At 44.8% G+C, this 21,782-nt stretch overlaps 2 protein-coding genes across 2 annotated transcripts in view; both read right to left on the bottom strand.

Annotated features, from left to right (window-relative positions):
* The window catches only part of LOC140693519 (trafficking protein particle complex subunit 9-like), a 335,939-nt gene extending 317,008 nt beyond the window's left edge, over positions 1-18,931 (bottom strand). The window contains exons 1-5 of the mRNA XM_072957339.1: positions 18,655-18,931; positions 11,229-11,388; positions 7,871-8,044; positions 7,279-7,418; positions 2,622-2,840 (exon numbers count right to left, since the gene is read on the bottom strand). Coding sequence (XP_072813440.1) covers positions 2,622-2,644 — 23 coding nt within the window. The 5' untranslated portion in view covers positions 2,645-2,840; positions 7,279-7,418; positions 7,871-8,044; positions 11,229-11,388; positions 18,655-18,931. The remainder of the gene's footprint in view (positions 1-2,621; positions 2,841-7,278; positions 7,419-7,870; positions 8,045-11,228; positions 11,389-18,654) is intronic.
* A 1-nt stretch (position 18,932) lies between these two features.
* The window catches only part of LOC140693508 (uncharacterized), a 234,737-nt gene continuing 231,887 nt past the window's right edge, over positions 18,933-21,782 (bottom strand). Inside the window, exons 1-3 of the transcript XR_012069270.1 lie at positions 21,483-21,711; positions 20,604-20,713; positions 18,933-19,207 (exon numbers count right to left, since the gene is read on the bottom strand). The gene's annotated coding sequence lies outside the window, so the exon portion shown is untranslated. Of the gene's footprint in view, positions 19,208-20,603; positions 20,714-21,482 lie in introns of the transcript that reaches the window.

Raw genomic sequence — 21,782 nt, forward strand, 5'->3', positions numbered from 1 at the left:
ATAAAAGGAGGACCAAACATGTTCCTCAAAAGCAAGGATTTCAACAGGTATCAAACACCAGTGGGTGATGAGCTAACAAAGCAAATATTCCAAAAAATTAGAAAATAAAAAATGACTAAGATAATAGATGGATCAAAACAGCTGTTAAGTTGTTGCTTTTTAAAGCGATGGAGACTGTACGGAGGGCAATCTGGCTATTTCCAATGCAGGGTGTGCACAGCCCACATTTTCAGAAGCAACAACATGCTCACTGGGCAGTACAAGTGAAAAAGGAGTAAAGAAAAAGGAAAAGAGGAACAAGAGAAAATTAGAATCACACAAGAACAAAAATAATTTTGACTGCATGTACAAGAATTTATGTGAGTGTGTGAGGCCAGGGACGCGGGGATGGTGAGGCCCAACCTCACCTCCTGCTCAAGGGAAAGCAGGGGCCTGAGGGGAGCGGCGCTGCCGGGGGACCACAACGTGTTCAGCTCCCCTAACCAAAATTCGACCTACAAGCGACTAGGCAGCTTTTGAGCTACAAATTATTGTCGCATTTCAGTCTGAACCGTTTTACTCACTTCCACCAAGAGTAGCAGGAGAGAATGAGGCTCTGCTCCTGCACCAAAGCATTGTTTAAAAAATTAATGACTGTGGAATAGTAAAAGAAACAATGGAGTAAAAGTGACTGGAGGAGAATGTGCTTGACCCGAGCTCACTGGCCGCGTTATCTCAATGACGTTCAGATGCTGGCTGAGCCCTTATGGTACCAGAATAGACAGACCCACAAGGAGGCAGGTTTAATGCGCTGAACCACTGTGGGCTAAGTACACATCCGGCTACTCCGCCAAGTCCCAAGGGCAGACTTCAAAAGGCAAAAACAAGCTGGCATTCTCTGGTGGGTCTGCAGACTCAGAGACAAGCATTTGTTGAGCAAAAATGTCACCAGTGCCTCCTATGACAAAAGAAGTGGCACTGGCGTGGGGGCTGGGGCAGGGCTCCAGGCTTCCACTGCTCACTCACCAGTCTGTCCAGGGGGAGAAGGTGGTCCCTGCTTAGGTTTCGCTGATGCACCTACTTGACTAATGTCTGGGGCCTCAGCAGGAGTTGACAGATGAGGTGAACGGAGCGAGACTCTGTGTAGCACGGTGCTGGGAGCTATGCCCTCAGCAGTGCCCAGGCTCCTAAACATGCCAGCTCATCTCCAAGAAGCAGATGGGGAGTGCGGGCATGTAGATCACAGGGCCCTGTGAGGACAAGTACAGATCATGGCCACGACATGCCTCTCCTCTTCCTTAAGCCATAGAGGTATTTCTGGGGAGGAACAGAAAATTCATCCAGAGCCTGCTAGGTGGGCTCTCGCAGGTGGGACTAGTGTCCCCTGTGCTTCTCACTCACAGGGCTGGTCTAGACATTCTTTTTATTAATTCCCTAGCATCTTCTCCTCCAACTTACCAACAACCAGAAAGTAGGATCTGATCTTAGGTAAGTTCAAGAATCACAGAGCACCACCTCCAAAGCGGGCCCGGTAGCACATGCCAGGTCTTCTGACCGCCACCTGTGGGACCACCATGAGCCCTCTCCAGACTCAAGGACCGAGGCCGTAGGCCGGGGGGACACAGCTTCCCTCACTCACCCCAGCAAAGGGGGACCACGTCTCGGCAAAGGCATCTCACCCTCTTCAGCCCGAGGGAAAACATGATAGATATACGGGGAAACAGAGCAGAAGGTGGGGGGTAGGCAGCCCAGAAGAGCTCATCTGTACTTCCGAGGCAAAGTGGGGCCATTGACTTAATCACAGGGACAAAGTGGGAATGAACATTTCCCTGCTCTGTCCCATACACCGTGATACGCCTTTCCCTGCATAAGGAGTTCATTAGGAAGTCCCTGGCGGTGTTTCTGATGTCCTAACTTGGCATGGTGGCTGTCGGGCAGGAAGAGACGGCCTGAGCTGAAAAGGTGCTGGGCCTGGGAGGCAGGTGACAGCGGCTCCAGCCGCAGCTCAACCAGCGCCTCGTTCTGCCTCTCGGGGCTCAGCATCTCATCTATAAGCAAAGGGATGAGCATGTACCAGGACAGGCTGCGCAACAGAAATGAAATGAGAGCCATGTAAAGAAAGTTTCCCAGTTGCCACGTTTAAAATTTGAAACAAAGAAACAAAGCAACAAACAAAAAACAAATACTAGAATGTGATTTTAAGAACAGATCTTACTTAATCTACTGTATGTAAAATACTATTATTTTGACATGTAATCAATATAGGAAGTAGAGAGATAGTTTATGTACTTTTACTAGACAAGCCTCAGCGTCTGATGTGCATTTGACCTACAGTACATCTCAGCTGAGTCCAGCCTCCTCCCCAGTGCTCCTAGCATGTGGCTTTGGCTACTTTATTGGACAGCAACTCCAGGGGTCCCACCATGTTCCTGGCTGTAAAGCGGGAGTAAGTGTCCACAATAACCCTAAAAGGATCTCTCTGAAATAAAGGCGGATTCACTTTGAAATGTCTGGAAACCGGCGGGCTGCACCTCCCTCCCCCCTTGGCTACAAGACAGACTTCTTCCTTGCTGATCCCTTTCTGGATGTAGGGAAGCAATCCAGCACACAGCCAAGGTGGACTGGCTTCCAGGTAAACTTACCTGCTGTCTGTGTCCAGTCCCATGAAGTCCTCCTTCTCAAACGGGATGCAGGGGAGGGGGATCTTGTCCCCAGAATTCTTGGGGCCACCATCCAGACACTTGGACTTGAGCAAGATGAAGAGTGACTCAGTGAAGTCCTCGGTCCTCTTCTCCACCACCCTGCAGTACTCTTAGATTGAAGGCAACGTCGGTGCGTGTCTGCTCGGATACCTCCCCATGCTGCACAAAGACAAAAAGCTGAGAGTCATTAAGCGATGCACCATACAGCTCCTCTGCATGTGGAGCTTCTCGAAGGCCTTGGCAGAGAGACATTCGGTAATGGTGACAAGGCCCACGACCTTGGGGTGTTTCTGGAAGACGCTCCACCGATTCTCGGGCACATAGCGGTGCCTGTAGTGGATACAGAGTGTCCACTGGGAGCCACAAGGGCTGATATGGCTAACCGAGGTGAGTAGCTGATAGATGCAAAAGAAATTCTCCTCTGAGATGATCTCTATGGATTGGACCACAACGGGACGAGTCTGGTGGTCCTCAGCACACTGCACGTAGTCAGGGATGCTCATGTTGCAGGCCCTGCCGAGAGGGGAGAGGAGATCGAGGTACATTCTCTGCTGTGTGCTACGGGCCCATCTGGGTTGCGGTGACCTGGTGTGTACCAGCCAGAAGACAAGGGAAGCCAAAGCAAATCCAAGGGTACAGTTTGTCCTCAGAGTCTGCATATGGCTACTGTAGCTCGGATCACATTACCCAGCTTTTGGTCTAGGCTTCCTGCCTCTGCAGAGAAAGGTCATTTCTTATTTTCTATTTCCAAGCACCTAGCAAGGCCCTGATGCAAAGTCACTGCTCAAAAATGCTGAATAAAGAAATGAACAAAGGAAATGCTTCCCCAACCCCCTTCAGCAGAATATAAAGAGAAGGACCACAGTAGGATCAAAAGATCTGGATTCCTATTCAATTTATTTGAACTCCTAAGCTTCATAATAATGGATAAGAAAACTTGCCTTGGGGTAGAGGGTACTGTTCATTGGTGGAGCACATGCTTAGCATGTACGAGGTCCTGGGTTCAAACCCCAGTACCTCATTTTAAAAAATCAAACAAATAAATACACCTAATTTCCCTCCTGAAAAAGTATTTTTTAATTCAAAAGTCAAAAAACACCTTGCAATTGACACAACATTGTAAACTTGACTATACTTCAATTAAAAAAAAAGCCTTGCCTTACAAGAATATATCTGGATTACGGATGTTTGAAAATGTAAAATGCATAGGGTACCACCTGCATAAAAGGAGGTGACTGTACACATGTTCTATCCCTCCTTTATGAGTTATACTTCCTTTGGGGAGGTTATAACCTCTCAGAGCTAATTTTCTCAGATTAAAAAATATAAACATTACCTGATTCTCAGTACTGCTGAAGAATCAGATAACTCTATGAAAGCATCTGACCCACAGAGTTTACTCAATAAATGTTTGTTGAATGAATGAATAAACAAGCAAAGTGAATGCTGCTCCCTGCCACAAACCATCATAATGGTACTGCCTGGAAATCCCAAGCCCACGTTCACCCGACTCTGCATTAACAATGTGGGTGACCTGGACAGGCCTGCGTGCTTCACGAAGCCCCAGTTTAATCGTGAATAGAAATAAGGGCAATAACACAAACCTCAAATTGTTAGTGAGTCAGTAATGAATTGTACCCCAACACTGCATGATGGAACCATTAAGAAAACTGGGCAAAGGGCCCATAGGCCCTCTCCATATAATCTCTTACTACCACATGGGAATCTACATTACATCTCAAAATTAAAAGTCTAATATTTTAAAGAGGTTATCGAAGTTAGGTGAGCTCACTGTCTCAAATAAGGAACACACAGTACAAATAGGACAATGCCCAGCCCATGAGATACACTCAGTTAACATTCCCACTGAGCCCACTAGTCCCTCCAACTTCAGAGCAAGAGGATGGGTCCTCGTGGCAACAGGCCACAGCACCTGAAGCTAACAAAGCTAATGGTGTCCACTTAAAAGAGCCCCTGTCACCACCCTTGTTCTAATTTTCTATTTGTAATTTTTTTCTTTTCATTAAATTGGAACTCCAAATTGCATAGAATTCTTACCAGATATCATGATGGCAGCCCTTCAAAACCTGACCACAGAGATCATGATGGCAGCCCTTCTTGGTGAAACAATAAAATGAAAAGCCATTTCCACAAGACCTCTGTGTAAATCTACTAGGGAACTTCATCCTGGACTGAGGAAGAGGACTGGGGAGTAGGGGGTAAACTGGGACACGGAGAAATATGGGCCACCTGTCCCACAATGGACTTTAGACTCACCCTCACCCTCCAGGAACTTCTAAATACACACAGACAGAGTGCTATGGACAAGAATTTTTTTTAAACAAATCCCTGAATCCCTAGCAGATCTTGTTTCTACCGAGACACAAATGTCTTATTTGTATAATGTTTCACAGAAGCCTTAAAATATTATCACCCCAACTTGACACATCAAGAAACTGAGGTAGAGAAGTTTATCACATTCTACAAGATTAGAGAGAGGCCACGTCAGACACCGTATTTAAATCCAAGTCCCTGCTCCGTTGCTCACACTAGAAAGTGTCACATACTGCCTCTTTCCTGCCCTCTCCCTGCAATAAATCTCTGAAGAGTCTTTTCTGTGTCACCTGCAATCAAAATCACATCAATTTTTCACAAAGAGCTATGTCACTCCTTGGAGGACATACCAAAATCTAAAGGGTTGGGTTGAGAGGAGATATTTGCATTTTCTGTTTCTCAAAGGAAACATGGCTTTAAAAGAAACTGAAAAGTATTTATCTAGTCTAAGCGCTCATTGTGCACAGAAAGAAACGGAGGCTCAGAGGAGAAGAGGAAAGGGCGTTATTAACAAATATTGCCTCAGTGCAGCACTAAGCCAGCCCTGGGCACTTCTGGGGGAGGATCTGGAAGGCCCAGGAAAATGAGTGTTAGAAAATAGAAAGAGAAGAAGAATATAAGGTCCCGTCTCTACACCACCATACCATGAATTTCCACCAAATTACCCAGTATGGGTGCAGCCAATAGTAAGGTTGTCTAAACAGGTTATTGAAACCTGGAATTCTCAACCATAGTGGAAATTCCAGCATTTACTGTGCTTTTTTCCCAGTTCAATCATCAATTCAGTGGGCATTCTGTACCAGGGACTACACGAGACCTGGAGTTCTCCCAAATAAAGATCTCTATTACCACGTGTGCAAACCACATAAAGGCAACCAGAAGAAAAGCGCCCACAGATAAGATGGAATTACTGAAACTGAAAGCAGCCAAAGAGCATATATTACTAGGAAAAATGGTGCTCCTATAAATGGACTCATGGACATAGAAAGCAAACTGTATTTAGCAGGCAGGAAAGGAGGGATTAACAGATACAAATTAGTAAATATAAAATAAATGACAAGGACCTGCTATATAACACAGGGAACTATATTCAATTTCTTGTAATGAGTTATACTAAAAACAATCTAAAACATATGTATATACATATGCATATGTTTATAACTGAATCTCTGCTGTACACCTGAAACTAACATTGTAAATTGACTACACTTAAATAAAAAATAATTTAAAAAATAAGTAAAAATAAAAGCAACGCCATTAAGAAAAAATAAAAGAACACTCTAATCCCCTTAGCTGTAGGTGGTGGAGAATTCTGGTTGTAAACACCAAGTCCACTGGATCACTCCAGCAATGGCTGTCACTCTTTCTGACCATCAGAGAGTCACTTGCTTCACTGAGGTTTCTTTTCTCTTCTGTGAAAGGCTACAGCTGCAACTAACGATGTATAGAATCTCATCATTCACAAGCCCAACAAGTAGTGAGGACTTCCCATGGGCCAGGCTCTGGACAGAGGAAAATATAGGGTCCGAAATATATTCATGGGTAGAAGAAGTTTGTGCCATAAAGACGTTAATTCTTCCTGTTTTGATAGACAGATTCATTGCAATTCTGATTAGAATTCCTACCAGATTTTTCTTGGAATGTAACAAGTGAATTTATGGTCAAGATTAGCCAAGAAATTTCTTTAGAACCACCACTGGGGAGGGGTGGATAGGTCATTAATTTCCACTGCTCTTTCTGAAGTGATAAAAACGTTCTGGAATAATAATGGTTGCACAACTGTGAATATGCTAAAAGCTGCTGAATTTTACCATTTAAATGGATGGAATTCATGGTGTGTGAACTATATCACAATAACGCTGTTATATGAAAAAATATTTCTTGACAAATATTTTTCTTTTTATACCACTAGTCTGTCCCACAATTTAAGAAAAACAAAAAACCAATACAAACCAAACTGTGCCAGGAGTTCTTTAGGACTGCAATATCCCTGGGTCTCCAAGGCCTCTGGTGATGCTGTTCCTGTTAACACACACTAGCTGGGCTGGGCTAGCTAGGGACTGTAACTATCTTTTTAAAATTGACTGTCACACGTTTCACCCTTGGAGAGGGAAGGAAGGAGGATATCACAGCTTCATGCCTTCAGCTCATTTTTAACAGAACCAAGCCCTGCTTTCACCACTGTTAATCCCTCTCACTATAAAAACACGTGACATCAACAAGCACCGCCATCATAACACCTGAAAGTGTTCAAGATACTTACCTGCGGCAGAAACACTGAGGGAGGAGACAGAAGCTTGCTCAGCACTGATGCTCCCTTTTCCCGACTCCACCAGGTGAAGCTGGGCGCTACAGCCAGAGGCTCTCAGTCCGGGGAGCAGCACACACGCCACTGAGCTGGTCCTGAGGGAGGGTGAAAGGGAAAGGAGGGCAGCCCTAGGGGGGAGGGAAAGGGGGGGTGCGGGCTGCAGCCCCGCTCGGAGGCCAGCCCCAGCCCCAGCCCAAGCCGCCCGCCCCGTCCGGGTGTGCAGACCCCGCCCGCCCGGGACACAGCCCGCCCAGTGGTGGGGACGGGTCGGCGGCCTAGGAGAGGAAGCCCGGGAGGGGAGGACTCGCGGGCGGAAGAGGGGAAGCGGACGCCAGCCGCGGACTGAGGGGAGCCCGGCTGGGCCAAGAGGCGCAGGGGCACACCTGGCCCTGGACAGCTGTGGCCGGGGCGCCGGGGCAGGTGGCGCGGGCAGAGGGGTCTGGCCCGAGCAATCCAGCTGAACACACGCTGACTGGCGCCCTGGGGGGCTGTGACACGCCGACCGCCCTCCCGCAGCCGCCTCACCCCTTTCCCGATATCCCCTCACCTTGCACTTCCACAGCCAGAGGCCCCGGCCCCAGGCAGTAGCCAAAGGCCTACAGGGCGACAGAGCTGAGAAGCCATTGGGGCCGATCCCCGGCTCGGAGCTGGAGCTTCCAACCCGCGGTCCAGCTGGCAGCAACTGCGCATGCGCAGGAGGGCCAGCGATCCGCTCTGGGTCCTGAGAGAGAAGGGGAACCGAGGGAGGGAGAATAGGGGAGGAGGAGGGGAGGCGGGGAAAAGTGGAGGGAGACACATGGACAGGAGGAGCAGAGGGAAGGCAGTTATCTGGAATTGGGAGGGGAGTAACAGAGATGGGGAGAAAGCGTTTTACCTCTTGTGGCACCCCGAAGGAGGCAGCAGTCCTGCCTATACACCCTTCTCTTACCCGTCATTGCCCACAGCTCATATTTTACGTCCCTGGCCCAGCCCTCCAGCTAAGGTCTCTGCAGAAACCCTACGGGTATCATACCCGTTGCCCCCACAAGGAGCTAGGTTTACTGTTGCTCAGGGAACCAAGCACCCGCAGGTGTTGTTTCTCAGAACTACCTTGGGAAGAGTACATATTCCCCTTTTACACGCTGGGAAACAGGCAGGCACGATCTCTGCCTTAGCTCCACTGTCCCAAATGTTGGGCTGGCAGGGAGCGGGAGGTAAAATGTCAGAGCCCCAGAAGGAGCAGACTGCCTGAGTGTTGGTGTAGAGTCCCCATCCCTCCTGGGTAAACCACACCCCAACCTCGGGGAATAATCAAGGGCTCACCGTAGGCCCCTGTGTGTGGGAGAGCTGCCCTCAGTCCCAGTGTCCAACTTGCTAGGTAGGTAGAAGTGTTATTGAGTCCAAATTCATTCTCCTCAGTGCAGGACAGGCCAGTAAGTTGGGAGACCAAGTGTTGGGGCATGGAATAGCAAGTTTCTGTAGACCTAGATGGCAAACTAATGTCCTGGAAAACCATCTCCCCAAGTCAGAATTCAGGCTGCTTTCCTATGTGCTTGGTTTTTGCAAACTTCTTGGTGTAGGAATTCCTTCTTGTTAGAATCCTTTGTTCTTGCAGCTATCTCCCTGGGTCAGATCCCTGTAAACCTCCAACAAAACAAACGTTATTTTCTATTCTGCAACGTGTTATCTTTATATGATTGGAAAAGTGTTAAATACCCTTAAAGGTCAGAGCCTTCAGAATAGGCTCTCCTGTATATTTTAGGCTCTAGGCAACATTGTTTTACAAGCAAGAAGAAGCCTAGGAGACAGAGCACAGGGTTAAAGTCAAAGGAACAGATCTAATATGGAGTCAGATTTCTTCTTTTCTATTACTGTGGCAGAAGCCACTTGAGGATTTAAATCCCTTAAAGTTAAAAATAAGTAAAACTTTAAAGGAATTTACATACATTGGTGGGAACTTGCATAGCATATCTGGAAAAGCACACAAAGGATTGTAAACATTGGCATCTCCAGGGAGGCATGTAAGAACAGAGGATGAGGGAAAACTTCTTTCACTTGAGTATTTTTTGCTCTGTTTGAATTTTTTTAACCATATGCATATATTTCTTTTTCAGTTAAAATAAATGTGTAATGGAGCAAAGGAGTAACTAGCTCAGCAAATACAGCAGCCATAGACTCACTGAGTCATCATTTTCGATTTAAGCCAGGAAGCATTGATTGTCTCTCTCCTATGTGCCCAGTGGTGTTTTAAAACTCTTTTATATATTTTTTTAATAAAATAATAACATGCTATCCCTCACCCCTGCTCAGGGCTGGTGGGAAACCAACTGAGTTTTTATTGAGTTGTTTTCCAAGGAGTAGAGATGAGTTATAAACAGAACACAACTTCAGGGCAAAACAGGCGGACTGGTTTTCCAGCAGGCCAGATAGCGATGACGGGTTTTCAATAGAGGCGCACAGAGGCTGAGAGAGAAAGCCTCCAGGACCCTACAGAAAGCTGCCCACAGTGCCTTCTCCATGGCACTACTGAAATAGGAAAGAACAAATCTGACTCCATATTAGATCTGTTCCTTTGACTTTAAACCTGTGCCCTGTTTCCTAGGCTTAGTCTTGCTGTTTCTGCACCTTTTGTGAAACAATGTTGCCTAGATCCTGAAATATACAGGAGACCCTATTCTCAAGGCTCTGACTTTGAAGGATATTATCACTTTTCCATTCGTATAAAGATAACAAGATACAGAATAGAAAATAACATTTGCTTGTTGGAGGTTTACACGGATCTGACCCAGGTGAAGAGCTGCAAGAACAAAGGATTCTAACAACAAAGAATTCATACACCAAGTTTGCAACAACCAAGCATTCCCGCTTCCCCTTTTTAATATAAGAAGAGCCTGAATTCTGACTTGGGATGATGGTTCTCCAGGACATTGGTCTACCATCTTCTCCGCTGGCTTTACAAATTAAAGCCGCTATTTCTTGCCCCAAATCCTTGTCTCCTGATGTGTTGGCCTATAATGCACGAGTAGAACAAGCGTGGACTCGGAAACACAAACATACATTGAAAGTACGCATTTGGTATATTAAATGACCTGCTTCCACTCGTATTCCTGAGGTTTTCTTCTCTTGACCACTCCTACTATATTTATGAAAAACCTGTCATGTGGACACATTTCCTTCTCTAGCCACTACCCTTCCATGTAAAAACTGATGCCAAGAAGGCAATGGAAGTTGCTAGAAGGTATTACCTGGCCAAAAAAGAGCAGAAGTGGGTTCTGGCTGATGTTCAGGAGCAGGCCGGGGCACCTGACAAGATGTCATAAGTACGGATAGACAGCTGGGCACCAAAGGAGAAGCTTCTAAACTTCCATGAGGGAATTGTTGGATAGGAAGGAACAGTCCCAGACTATAGCTCTGATCCCACCACGAGCTTCCTGGGCAAGGCTGGGCAAGTCATTTAAATTCTCTAGACCCGTGCTGTCCAACACGGGAGCCACCAGCCACATGCAGGATAATGATGTTATTCTGTAGCCAGACAGAATTATAAATAAACACTTTATTGCAAAGGGTCAGCAGGTATAATATTTAAAAACATTATTGGTTATCTTGCCCTAACAAGTTATTTTTGTATGTCTAGCTTTCTGTGGGTTGTAATGCCTGCAACTAATGTTTCCCTTACAGTGAGGTATTTTGAAATTATAAGTTACTGGACACAGTACACTCATATCACAGTTGAAAAAAAACTGATCTAAATAAGCAAGGTGATCTGACTTAGTAGTTATGAGCAGGGGCTCTGGGGCCAGCCTGCATAAGTATTAATTCTCACTCTCCCTCCAGGGAGTTCTGTGTGAATCTTGGACAAATTATTGTTGCTGTTGTTGTTGTTGTTGTCATTGTCATTGTTATTATTTGTGCCTCTTTTTCCTTACCTTTTAAATAGCGAGGAAAATGTAGACTCTATCCCCTACAGTGTTGGCAGGATTAAATGAGTAAACGTCTGTGCTGCCCACTTCCCTGGGTTTCAGCATTCTCCAGGCAATCAGTGCCAAACGCAGTGGCATTCTCCACTGTCTTCGTCAGTCTGGGATTCTGTAACAAATTACCGTGTGTCGGGTGGCTTAAACAACCAGCATATTCCTTATGGTTTGGAGGCTGAGGCTTTCAAGGTCAATGTATCTGGGAGAGGATTGCCAGCTCGAAGATGGCTGTCTTCCCACTATCTTCATGGCCCAGAGAGGAGAGAGAAGCAAGCACTTTGGGGCCCTGTATAAGAACACTAATACCATTCATGAGGGCAATACTCTCATGACCTCATTTTATCCTACTAATCACCTCCCAAAGGCCCCGCATCCTTATATCATCAACCTGGGAGATGAGGTTTCGACATATGGATTTTGAGGGGATGCATTCAGTCCACACATCGGCTAACTCTCCCAAACATGCAGTCATCAAACCTGTAGCTAATTTCAAAATAATGTTTATATCTCTCTGCCCATTTCCATTCCTACATCTACTAACACTGAAGCCCTGCTACATTTTATTTCTTATTTTCCTTGTAGAGGTTTAATTGATTCCTCTAACTCCAAGGATTCGCTCACTCCAGTCTGCTTGACAGCCCTGCCAGGTAGGACTTCCTTAAAACACCTTCCCACTTCACCTGGTTGTTTTTTAGGTGTAAATGTCAGAATTCTCTCCACACCCCATCCTAGACCTTTAATCCCTTACACTACCGCTCACTATGTTATTTTCCTATTACCACTGTAACAAATTCCATTAAGCTTAATAGCTTAAACCAGCACAGACTTATCAGCTTATGGCTGTGGATGTCAGAGATCCAACACAGTTCTCATTGGGATAAATTCAAGATACCAGCAGGGTTCCTTCCTTCTAGAGGGTCTAGAAGAGAATGTTTCCTTTTTTTTTTTTCCAGTTTACAGAGGTCACCCACCTTCCTTAGCTTGTGCCCCTCAACTTCCTCCATTTTCATGGTCAGCAGCCTTTCTGAACATTGCTCCATCGCTACACCTCCCTCTGATTTTAAACTCAGCTGGGAAATATCCTCCAATTTAAGGACCCCTGTGATTACATTCAGCCCACCTGGACAATCCAGACTACTCACCCTATTGTCTCATCTCAGGATCCCCTTGTCCCATCCCACTCAGGCAGTATGTATGTGGCTGTGACATTCACCTTGTGTAACATTTCCTCATGAGCAATTTATGGTTCCAGGCACTTATAAGTGACTTTTTGTTTTTCTTCCTTATCCTTTCTACATTCAGTTTGTCTGGTGAGATTATATGAATCCTTTTTATTTGTGCCCCTGCACTAATCTATAATAATGTATCATGGGTTTAAAGGCTAACTAATAGACAATTTAGGAGACAGAAATCCTCTAAGATTTTTAATCCTAAAATATCTGTCATCCCTTTTGCCATGTACAGTAACATGTCACAGGTGGCTACCCTGTGGCCGGGGAGGGACATGATTCTGCCATCACACTCCCCTCATTCTTACCAATGTGCTGATCAACTAACCAAGGATCTATGCTCTCCAACTCACTCACTTCCTCCTCCTTTGCATTGACTATCCTGTTCCCACCGCTTCCTTCATTCACCACATCAGGATTTCATGACCACATTCTCCCCTAAATGAAATGGGTATCTTGCATCTAATGCCTGACAGCTGTTCTTATTGTACATGCACACACTGACCTACACATAATCCCGTCCATCTCTTTATTTTCCTAGAATCTTCCAGAAGAATCAGTTCCATGATGATAATGATGATACTGACAATGATGACAGGGGCCTCTCAAGGATTCTGATAAAGAGGGAATCGATAAAGGGAGGGAATCATTGCAAAATTGCCCCAGAAACAGGCTTAAAGGTAAATAACTCTTATAGTGTTTAATGAAATTGACTAATATTTAACTATTTTTAAGACTTTATATCACTGAATTTAAAATTTTAACGGGAATTTTCATTCACCACTAACCAAGATTCAACTCTGGGACCAAAATCTAAGGATTTCTGTCTTCTAAAAAAGTGTCCACTAGCCTTTTAAACACGTGATCCTTTTAAAAAGTTTAGTGCTGGGCTGAAAATAAGCAGGATTCATATAATCTCACGAGACACAGTGAATGTGGAAAGACTAAGAAATAAAAATAAAAAGCCATTCATAACGTCTTGAACTTTACGTTGCTCACAGGGGAAAATGTTTGCCAATGTGTGTGTCACATCAACATGACGACTGAGTGGGATGGGGAAGCTGATCTTCCTCATCAGTCATTTATGCTGATTTGTTAGATGCCAAAACAGTTTCCTCATTGAAATTGCTTCTAACAAGTATGGAAGAATTTAGGTTCTACCAAAAGCAGGCTGAACATTTTCCCCTGCTTTCAGGTCTCTGGACTGAATGTCCCCACAAGAAGGACATGATTATGTTTCATAGGGAAGTCTTCCTGAGAAGCAACAGGCTTTTCTAGGGCAGAACTGCAGGGCCCCCCATGGAGGGCTGGAGGAGGTCTAGAGGGGACACTGGAAAAATAGCAGGAGTGAATTCAGATACTGCTGCTCAGGTCGCCAAAGACAGCATTGCTATCTCTAAGGATATGACATTCTCCCAAATTTTCCATGAGTGAAGGAGCCTGTGAACACTAAGCAGGTTGTTAAGACACAGCAGCACATAATTTGCGTGACAACACAATTAGAGTATGATTTGATATTTGCAAAATAACTAGCCCATTGTTCTTTGAAACTGCAGCAGTAGCAATAGAAATAAAAAAGACTGAGCCGTCTTGGAGACAACAATCAATAAACAATTCTAAATCTGCAGAATTCCTTGACAATATTCAAGCAATGAGCTAGATGTGTGCTGCAGATACCTCTTACTGCAGGGCTCACTCCTGCAAAGCATAGAACTAGTTTCTCAGCACACAGAGGGAACCAAGTCAAGATTCCTAATCTTTTGAGATTTACTAAATGGCTGGAAAGATCAGACAAGTACATACAGGCAAATATGATTAAATGGAATCAAATAATATCAAATGTGATTTGAGCACAGACGAAAGGGAAATTCCTTTCACCTGGGATCTAGAGAGACTTCTTCAGAAAATGTGGCTCTGGAGACGGCCAAAGACATGGGTGGAATTTTGGCAGAACAGGATGTAAGGAATTTAAAAACTTATTCTATAATTCATATAAAAATTCAAAGGATCCCAAAAATCCAAAACAACTTTGAACAAGAAAAACAATGTTGGAAGACTTGCACTATCTGATTTTCAAACTTTTTTTTTATAAAGCTACAGTAATCAGAAATTAGGGTGTTGGTGTAAAACAGGAAAATAGAATAATGGAACACAATAGAATGTTCAGAACTAAACCAAGACTTATACAGACAATTGATTCTCAAAAAGGATGCTGTGGAGAAAGGATCTTTTCAGCATGTAGTGCTGGAACAATTAGATAGTGATACGCAAAAAAAAAATGAACTTTGATTCACACCTCACAAAATATACAAAATTTACCTCAAAATGGATCATAGATCTTAATAGGAAATCTAAAACTATAAAACAGCTAGGAGAACAAGCATAGGCTTAAGCTTTATGGCCTTGGGTTTGGCAAATTTTTCTTTGCTATGACACCAAAAGTATCATCTATTTTAAAAAGAAACTGATAGAGTGAACTTTATGAACATGAAGACTCTTCAATGCTCTTCTAAACACTGCTAAGCAAATGAAAAGACAAGCCATAGACAGAAGCTATTTGCAGATCATATATCTGATAATGGTCTCTCTTTGTATCTGATCCAGAATAAAGAGGTCTCAAAATTCAATAATAATTCAAACACCTGAATGAATGAGGCCAGAAAACACACTTCAGTAAAGATATCCAGATGGATAATAAGCATATGAAAAGATGCTGATTAAAGGTGTCATTAATGATTAGAGAAATACTTTTAAAAACCACAGTGAGATACTAGTTCACATACATACTAGAATGAATACAGTTAGAAAGACTGACCTTACAAGGTGCTGGCAAGGAAGTAGAGCAACCAGAACTGATACACACCACGAGGAATTTACAATAGTACAACCATTTTGGAAAAGTCTTTAACAGATTCTTTTAAAAAGGTAAACACCTATGTACCATATAATCCAGACATTCCTCATCTGGTGCTTTAGAAAGGAAAAGCATATGTCCATACAAAGACTTATAACCAAATATTCACTGCTATTTTATTTATAATAGCACAAGTTGTAAATAACCCATGCATCCATCAAGAAGTAAATGCAGAAAGAAATGATGGTCTATACAAACACTGCTCACAATAAACTCTTCAGTAAAAACTCAGCACTAAACAATACTCTACTATAAGACAAATAAGCTATTAATACAGCAACACAGATGATTCTCAAAATAATTACACTGAATGAAAGAAGTCAGACAACATAGAGTAGATACTGCATGAATCCATTCATATAAGGATCTTGAAAATGCAAACCAATATGTTGTGATAGAAAGCAGATCAATGGTTCCCAGGGGAAGAGACAGGGAGGGAGGGAGGGACAAAAAAAGTCAGGAGAGAAGCTTTGTGGGTGATGGGTATGTTCACTGTCTTGAGTGTGGTCATGGTTCCTTGGGGATATTCTTACGTCAAAACATATTAAGCTGTACACTTTAAACGTGTGAAAATTATTTTGCCAAGTATACCTCAAAGCTGTTTTAAGAAAAAAGGCACTTTAGTCCTGATCCACCTCAGCGCCTGATTGGAGTGACATGATCAGTCCCTCACACTGTCTGCCTAACGGGAAGGTAGAAAAGCTCTCACAGAAGATAACATGGATTTTTCATTTGCAATGTCTGCCATGTAATAAAGAATTTCTAGACATGCAACATGTCCAGACTATATGACAGATAACATGAGAATAAGGAGCATTAGACAAAGGATGCAAACCCCAGGTGATGTAGGCATCAGAGTTACCAATAAAGGCTATAAAATACTTTTAATATATTCAAGAAAATAAGGAAATGATGGGAGAATAGATAACAGGGTAGAGACTTTCACCAGAGAAATATACTGGAATGTATTTTTAGGAAAAATCAAACTGATACTCTAGAACTGAAGCTTTCAGCTCTGGAAACAGGTAAACAGAGCTAATTAGGATCCCTTTTAAGTAAAACTTTCAGTAATTCTGGGTAAAATATAACAACAAAGTAACACAGAGCTAACTATGGAAAGAGAAGTTCCCTGATGACAATACAAAGAGGACACTTAAAGCCCAGAGTGGTCATCTTGTGAGCTGATGCCACCGCACCCTGGAGGGAAGGGGTTTTCATCTGCACATAAATAAGGATACAATGTCCATGTAGGAAAAAGGGTCCATACCAGATGTAGAAGACTCTTCCTCTATATCTATATAGTCAGAGACAGAGATGTAAAGTGGCAGCAGAGGTCACAGTGACACAGGGCCCTGGGCCAAGGAGTGTGAGCACCTCTGCAAGCTGGGAAAGGTAGGATGATGAATCCCTCCCAAGAGCCTAGGTGTGGAACTTAGCCTTGGCCACTCCTTGGTTTTAGCCCACTGACATTGACTTTGCACTACTGCACCCTAGAACAGTGAGAAGATGAATGTGTATTGCTTTAAGCCACTGAGTCTGTGGTCCTTTGTTACAACAGCAATAGGAAAGGAACTCAGGAACCAATATGAACTTGAACCACAGGCTGCCTTCTGTGCTGGCAGGGAGTCCTTTGTCTCTGATCCTGGGGGAGTGTCCTGTCCTCTGGCAGCATCCACAAACTACCTCATGCTAACTTGGCAGTTTGCAGAGGGTTAAATCTTATCCCTGCACAGTTCTTGATATTTAGTTAATAAAAATGATGGTGTCATCATGGGTATTTTTCCATCTTTTAAATACCCTTCAGTCTTCTAATAAAGCTACTTCTAATTAAGAGACCATGTAAATAGTTTTCAATCTTCATAATAAATAACTGTGGTTTTATCTGGTTACTTAAATTATGAATAATAATGTTCACATTTGTAAAAGTTATTAAAATCAACATTGTTTAATGAAAATATCATTTCTTTTCACATGAACATGTATTAACTACAAGAAATGTTCCATGCTTTCTTCTACGATTTACTGTTAGAGCCTTAAAGAATAATATTTTCCTCAAAAGATATTACGGCAAAGGGATTTCTTTTGGTGGAACTGTTCCGGCATCAAATCTGGTGCATGTCTCAGGCCACTGGCAACATAGAGATGATAGAAATTAGGAGGCATTATAAACACAGAATCATTTTTAAAGGAATTAAAAAAACTGGATGTGTGTAAACAAAGAATCAGGGAATATTCTGGTGAAATAAATGTATTTTTCAGCTTAAGCAAGACATGGGGTGAATAAATCTGAAATGAAAAAACCACCCAGAGATTAGCAGCGAGTCATGCATGCAGTGTGAATGATCAAAACCAAGTTGTTTCCAAACCAGTGTGCAGGCTTGATGCCTTCATGAATCAAATCTGTGTGGCACCAGGCCACCTCGAATACATGTTGATGAGGTATTTATAAGCCCTTCACCATCCCAAATCAAAGCCCACGCACGAGCCACAAGACCATCACCTACACATTTGGAAAACACACAACATGGTGAATAGCACTTTTCTTGTTCAGTAGCCGGTGGCAGCGAACTGTCAGCAGACAGAGATACAGGGACACAGAGGCACCTCCCCTCACTCAGCTGATAAACTTCCGTGCATCCCTGGGGACAGGATTGTCATAAAATGCACCATGGATTGATCCTCCTCCTAGGAAAGGAACCGTAGTGCTGTCATTAGGTTTGAGCAGGGGTGGGTGGAGGATCTCAGAAGAGTTGTTTCAGCACACCAATAGAATTCTTGGCCACCGTGACCACGAAAGACAAGTCCCCTGCCATCCCGGTAGGCACTTGGGCTCCTGACAAAAGCTGGGCTCAGTAAAGGGTTGAGTAGAAGGCACAGACCTGAGGGATGCCCCAGCAATAGGCAGGAGGTAGGGCCTGGTTTATACTGCTCTGGGTGTATCCCAGACTCATCCGAATACGAAATCAGAAATTTGCAAAACAGCAGAGCTGGGGTGGATCATCTACTCCAGACTCCTCACCTTACAGTTAAAAGGGTGGCAACCCTGACAGGCAAAGCAACGTGCTAAAGGCAGAGCGTGGAAGTGGCAGTGCCAGATGAAACGCAGCGTGCAACCCCCGTTCAAGGCCGCTGACTCTGACGACGGGGCCAAGGTTTCCAATGAGGAGAATAAGACAGTGTAAATACTTTGTTCCCCCTAAAACCCCAAATGTTTTTTAAAGGCACAAAAACTCACCTTAACTAGATCTCTTCTGAGGGGGCTCTCTTCTGCTTCTTCGTCTTTCTGTCTCCATTTCCCTCTCTCAGACACAAACACATTCAGTTTTGTGAAAGGGGACTTCCTTCCATACAAAGACAGACTTCACATCTTCAGAAAGATACCTGAGAAAGCACGTTTCTCAATTCAAGTCTTTGTGTGAGTTCTGGGCAACTGGCTTATTTTCTAGAACAATCGGTAGTTACAAAATCAGGAAATCATCTTCCACAAAGGCAGAGTTCTGGTCCGTGTTGATAAAGTTGGGGATGTCACATTTCATGAGTCTGTTCGGCTCCTCCTCTGGCCACCTGCTGCATCTGATGGCTTCCTGGAGCCGAATAACACTGTAAAGGGCTATGGTAGGGATACCAGCTTTGGCCTTGTCCAAGTGGTCCACTTCATTGATGTAGCAGTGAAAGAGGGACCTAGATTCGTCATTGCACTGCCAGAGAACACCTTGGGCAGCAGCGGTCTTCCAAAGTCTGACACAAAGCTGTTGAGTCTAAATCTCTTCTCGGGAGACTCTGCATTGCTACAAAGAAAACCAAAATAAAATATCGTTCACAGTGTAGCTCGGTGACCTGAAGAATCATAGTTTTTGCCATCTACTGAGAGTAAATCCCTGCACAGAGCATGCTGACATGCACTGGAATTGAAAGACATCACTTCTGAACACATAAAATTAAACTCAAGGCAAAAGTCTAAAGTGAGGGCCCATGGACCATCCTAAAAAGGCATCGTTCCCTGAGAATCCTCAATATTGGTGCCTCGCACACCAGTGTTTCTCCGTGGGACACTCAGATCTCTTCATCAGGATTCGTTAAAGTGCTTCTTAAAATGCAGAATCCTGGGGTGCACACCCTCAGAGTCTCCAGAGGTAGCGACTGGTAGTCTGTATTTTCATAGCCACCAGGATAACTAAACATGCTCAGGTTTAGCACCGCAGTCTACATCGGGTCACCTGAGCATCGACAATTCTGTCTCACGGGATGGGGGGTGCCATGTGTGTCAGGGTGCTGTCCTACCCATGTGTCTCCCCTGATTCTCAGAACTGACAGTGCTGCCCCATTGGGCACGAAATACCACCGTTTCACAATGCATACGCAGGGCGCCCGACTGAAAAACAATCAGTGATAGGAGAGGGGACAAAACTCAGCTTCCTGTTACCTTGTTTCACTTACTGTGGGACGAGTGATCAATTCAAGGGTAATAAATCAGTGAATGAGTGAATAACATGACTCGCGTTAGTCCCACGAGTGCCTGGAAGAGCAAGCCTGGGCACATTGAGAACCATAACAGCCCATCTACTTAAATGTCATCCTCCACAGATCTATGTAAAGGTTACTTCCACCCAGGCAGTGACTCCAGAAGGGCAAGAATCATGTATGAACACACTCTCAAATCCAGAACAGAACCTGACAACAATTAGGCTCTGGAGTCTGTGTTTAGCGAGTGTGGAATCTCAGTGATTCCAGCTCTTACACCTTGCCTTCCCATCCCACCACACACGATATGGCCCTTATGTCCAGTTCTCCCGGGGCTGGGGCCACAGAACCCATTTATAGGACTGGAAGAATCTGATCATTTAAACCATCCCCCAGATTATCATCAAGAGTCACCTGCATTTCAGGGATCAGTAATCCCAGAAGCTTTGCAGTTCAGGCAGCTGAGGGATTTTTATATCAGCTCTGTCTTCTACTGTGACTGCCTGGGTGACATCAGACAAGGAATTCTGAAAAGCCTGAACTTTTCCTTTCAGGAATAATCTAATTAACAAATCTCGTTGACCACTCAACAAATGTGATGTGAAGATCAATGATTTTACACAGGAGTACAACATTCACTAGGTCGTGGATTTAGAATCAGAGGAAAATCATTTTAGAAAGATTGACAGAATGTAGCTTTAATGCGAATTTAAGTATTCTTACCTTTCAGTAAATCATCTTCCCCTACTTATCACTTCACCCAAGTTTAAAAGATGTCTGAGAACAGGGATGAGTGTGCCAGCAATCTGAGACCCAATAACCTAAAATGTCACCTAGGAAAAAGAGGGGAGTAACACATTTTTAAAAAGCATGGCAAGGATGGCGGGGCCATCCCCAACCCCAGACTAAGAAGCTCTGAGTAATAGCTTTCCTGCCTGCCTGGGGCATCAGCTGATGTGAAAATCCACCCAGAAACCTCACTGTCCAGCAGCTCTTCCATAACACAGGCTACACTTTCTCAGAATTAAGAATTGCGTCCAGTAACCACTTCGCTGAAGAATAAAGACAAAGGAGAACAAGAGAGTTCTGCCCCTCCCAAGGGAGAGCCCAGACCTCGGGCTGCATGCACTGCGCCCACCTCCCTGGAGAAGAATAAACTGGAGAAGGGCGTTCTGCGAAACTGGGGCAGCAAAGGTTGAGATGGGAACAAATTGACCAGCTGGCCAGGGACAGCCCCCTCCGTCGCTGCCTTGGCGGCTGCCTCAGCCCTCTCAGCCCATCCTGCCCACCTCTGGTGGCTAAGCTGTCAGGGAAATTGCTTTGCGATCTGGAGCAACAGAGGCTGCCCACAGGCCAATCTGCGGAAAAGATGGGCGCTAAACCCCCAGCTCCCGAGTGACAGGCTCCATACCCCCGCCAACACCCCGACGCCCCCGCACCCTACCGCAACCCCGGGGAAATATGACCCGAAGAAGTGTGACCTGGGAACGAGGGGCAGCAGAGGCCGCCCCCACGTCAGGCCTGCAGAGAGATTGGAGCTTATCCTCCAGCTCTCCAGGGGCAGCCCCTGTCCTCTCCACCTCCTGATCTCACCGCGCCCACCTTCCAGGAGCAATCAGACCAGGTGTGGGGTGTCAGGCGAATCTTGCGCCAGAGAGGACGTCCCCAGGCCAGGTCAGGGGAGAGGAGAAGAAGTGGCCCCATTAGGCGGGGCAGCCGGCCGTCGCAACTGCCTCTGCCCCTTGACCGCATCGGGCCCGTCTCCCAGGAGCAAGCTGACCTGGAGACGGGCATCCGGCTTCTTGGGCAGCAGAGGACGCCCCCAGGATTGGTCACGGGGAAGAGGAGAGCAAATTGACAGGCTCCGCGCTGCAGGTCTTCTACCCCCGCCATCGCCACCCC

This window comes from Vicugna pacos, unplaced genomic scaffold (assembly GCF_048564905.1).
Source record: "Vicugna pacos unplaced genomic scaffold, VicPac4 scaffold_19, whole genome shotgun sequence".
Taxonomy (NCBI): Eukaryota; Metazoa; Chordata; class Mammalia; order Artiodactyla; family Camelidae; genus Vicugna; species Vicugna pacos.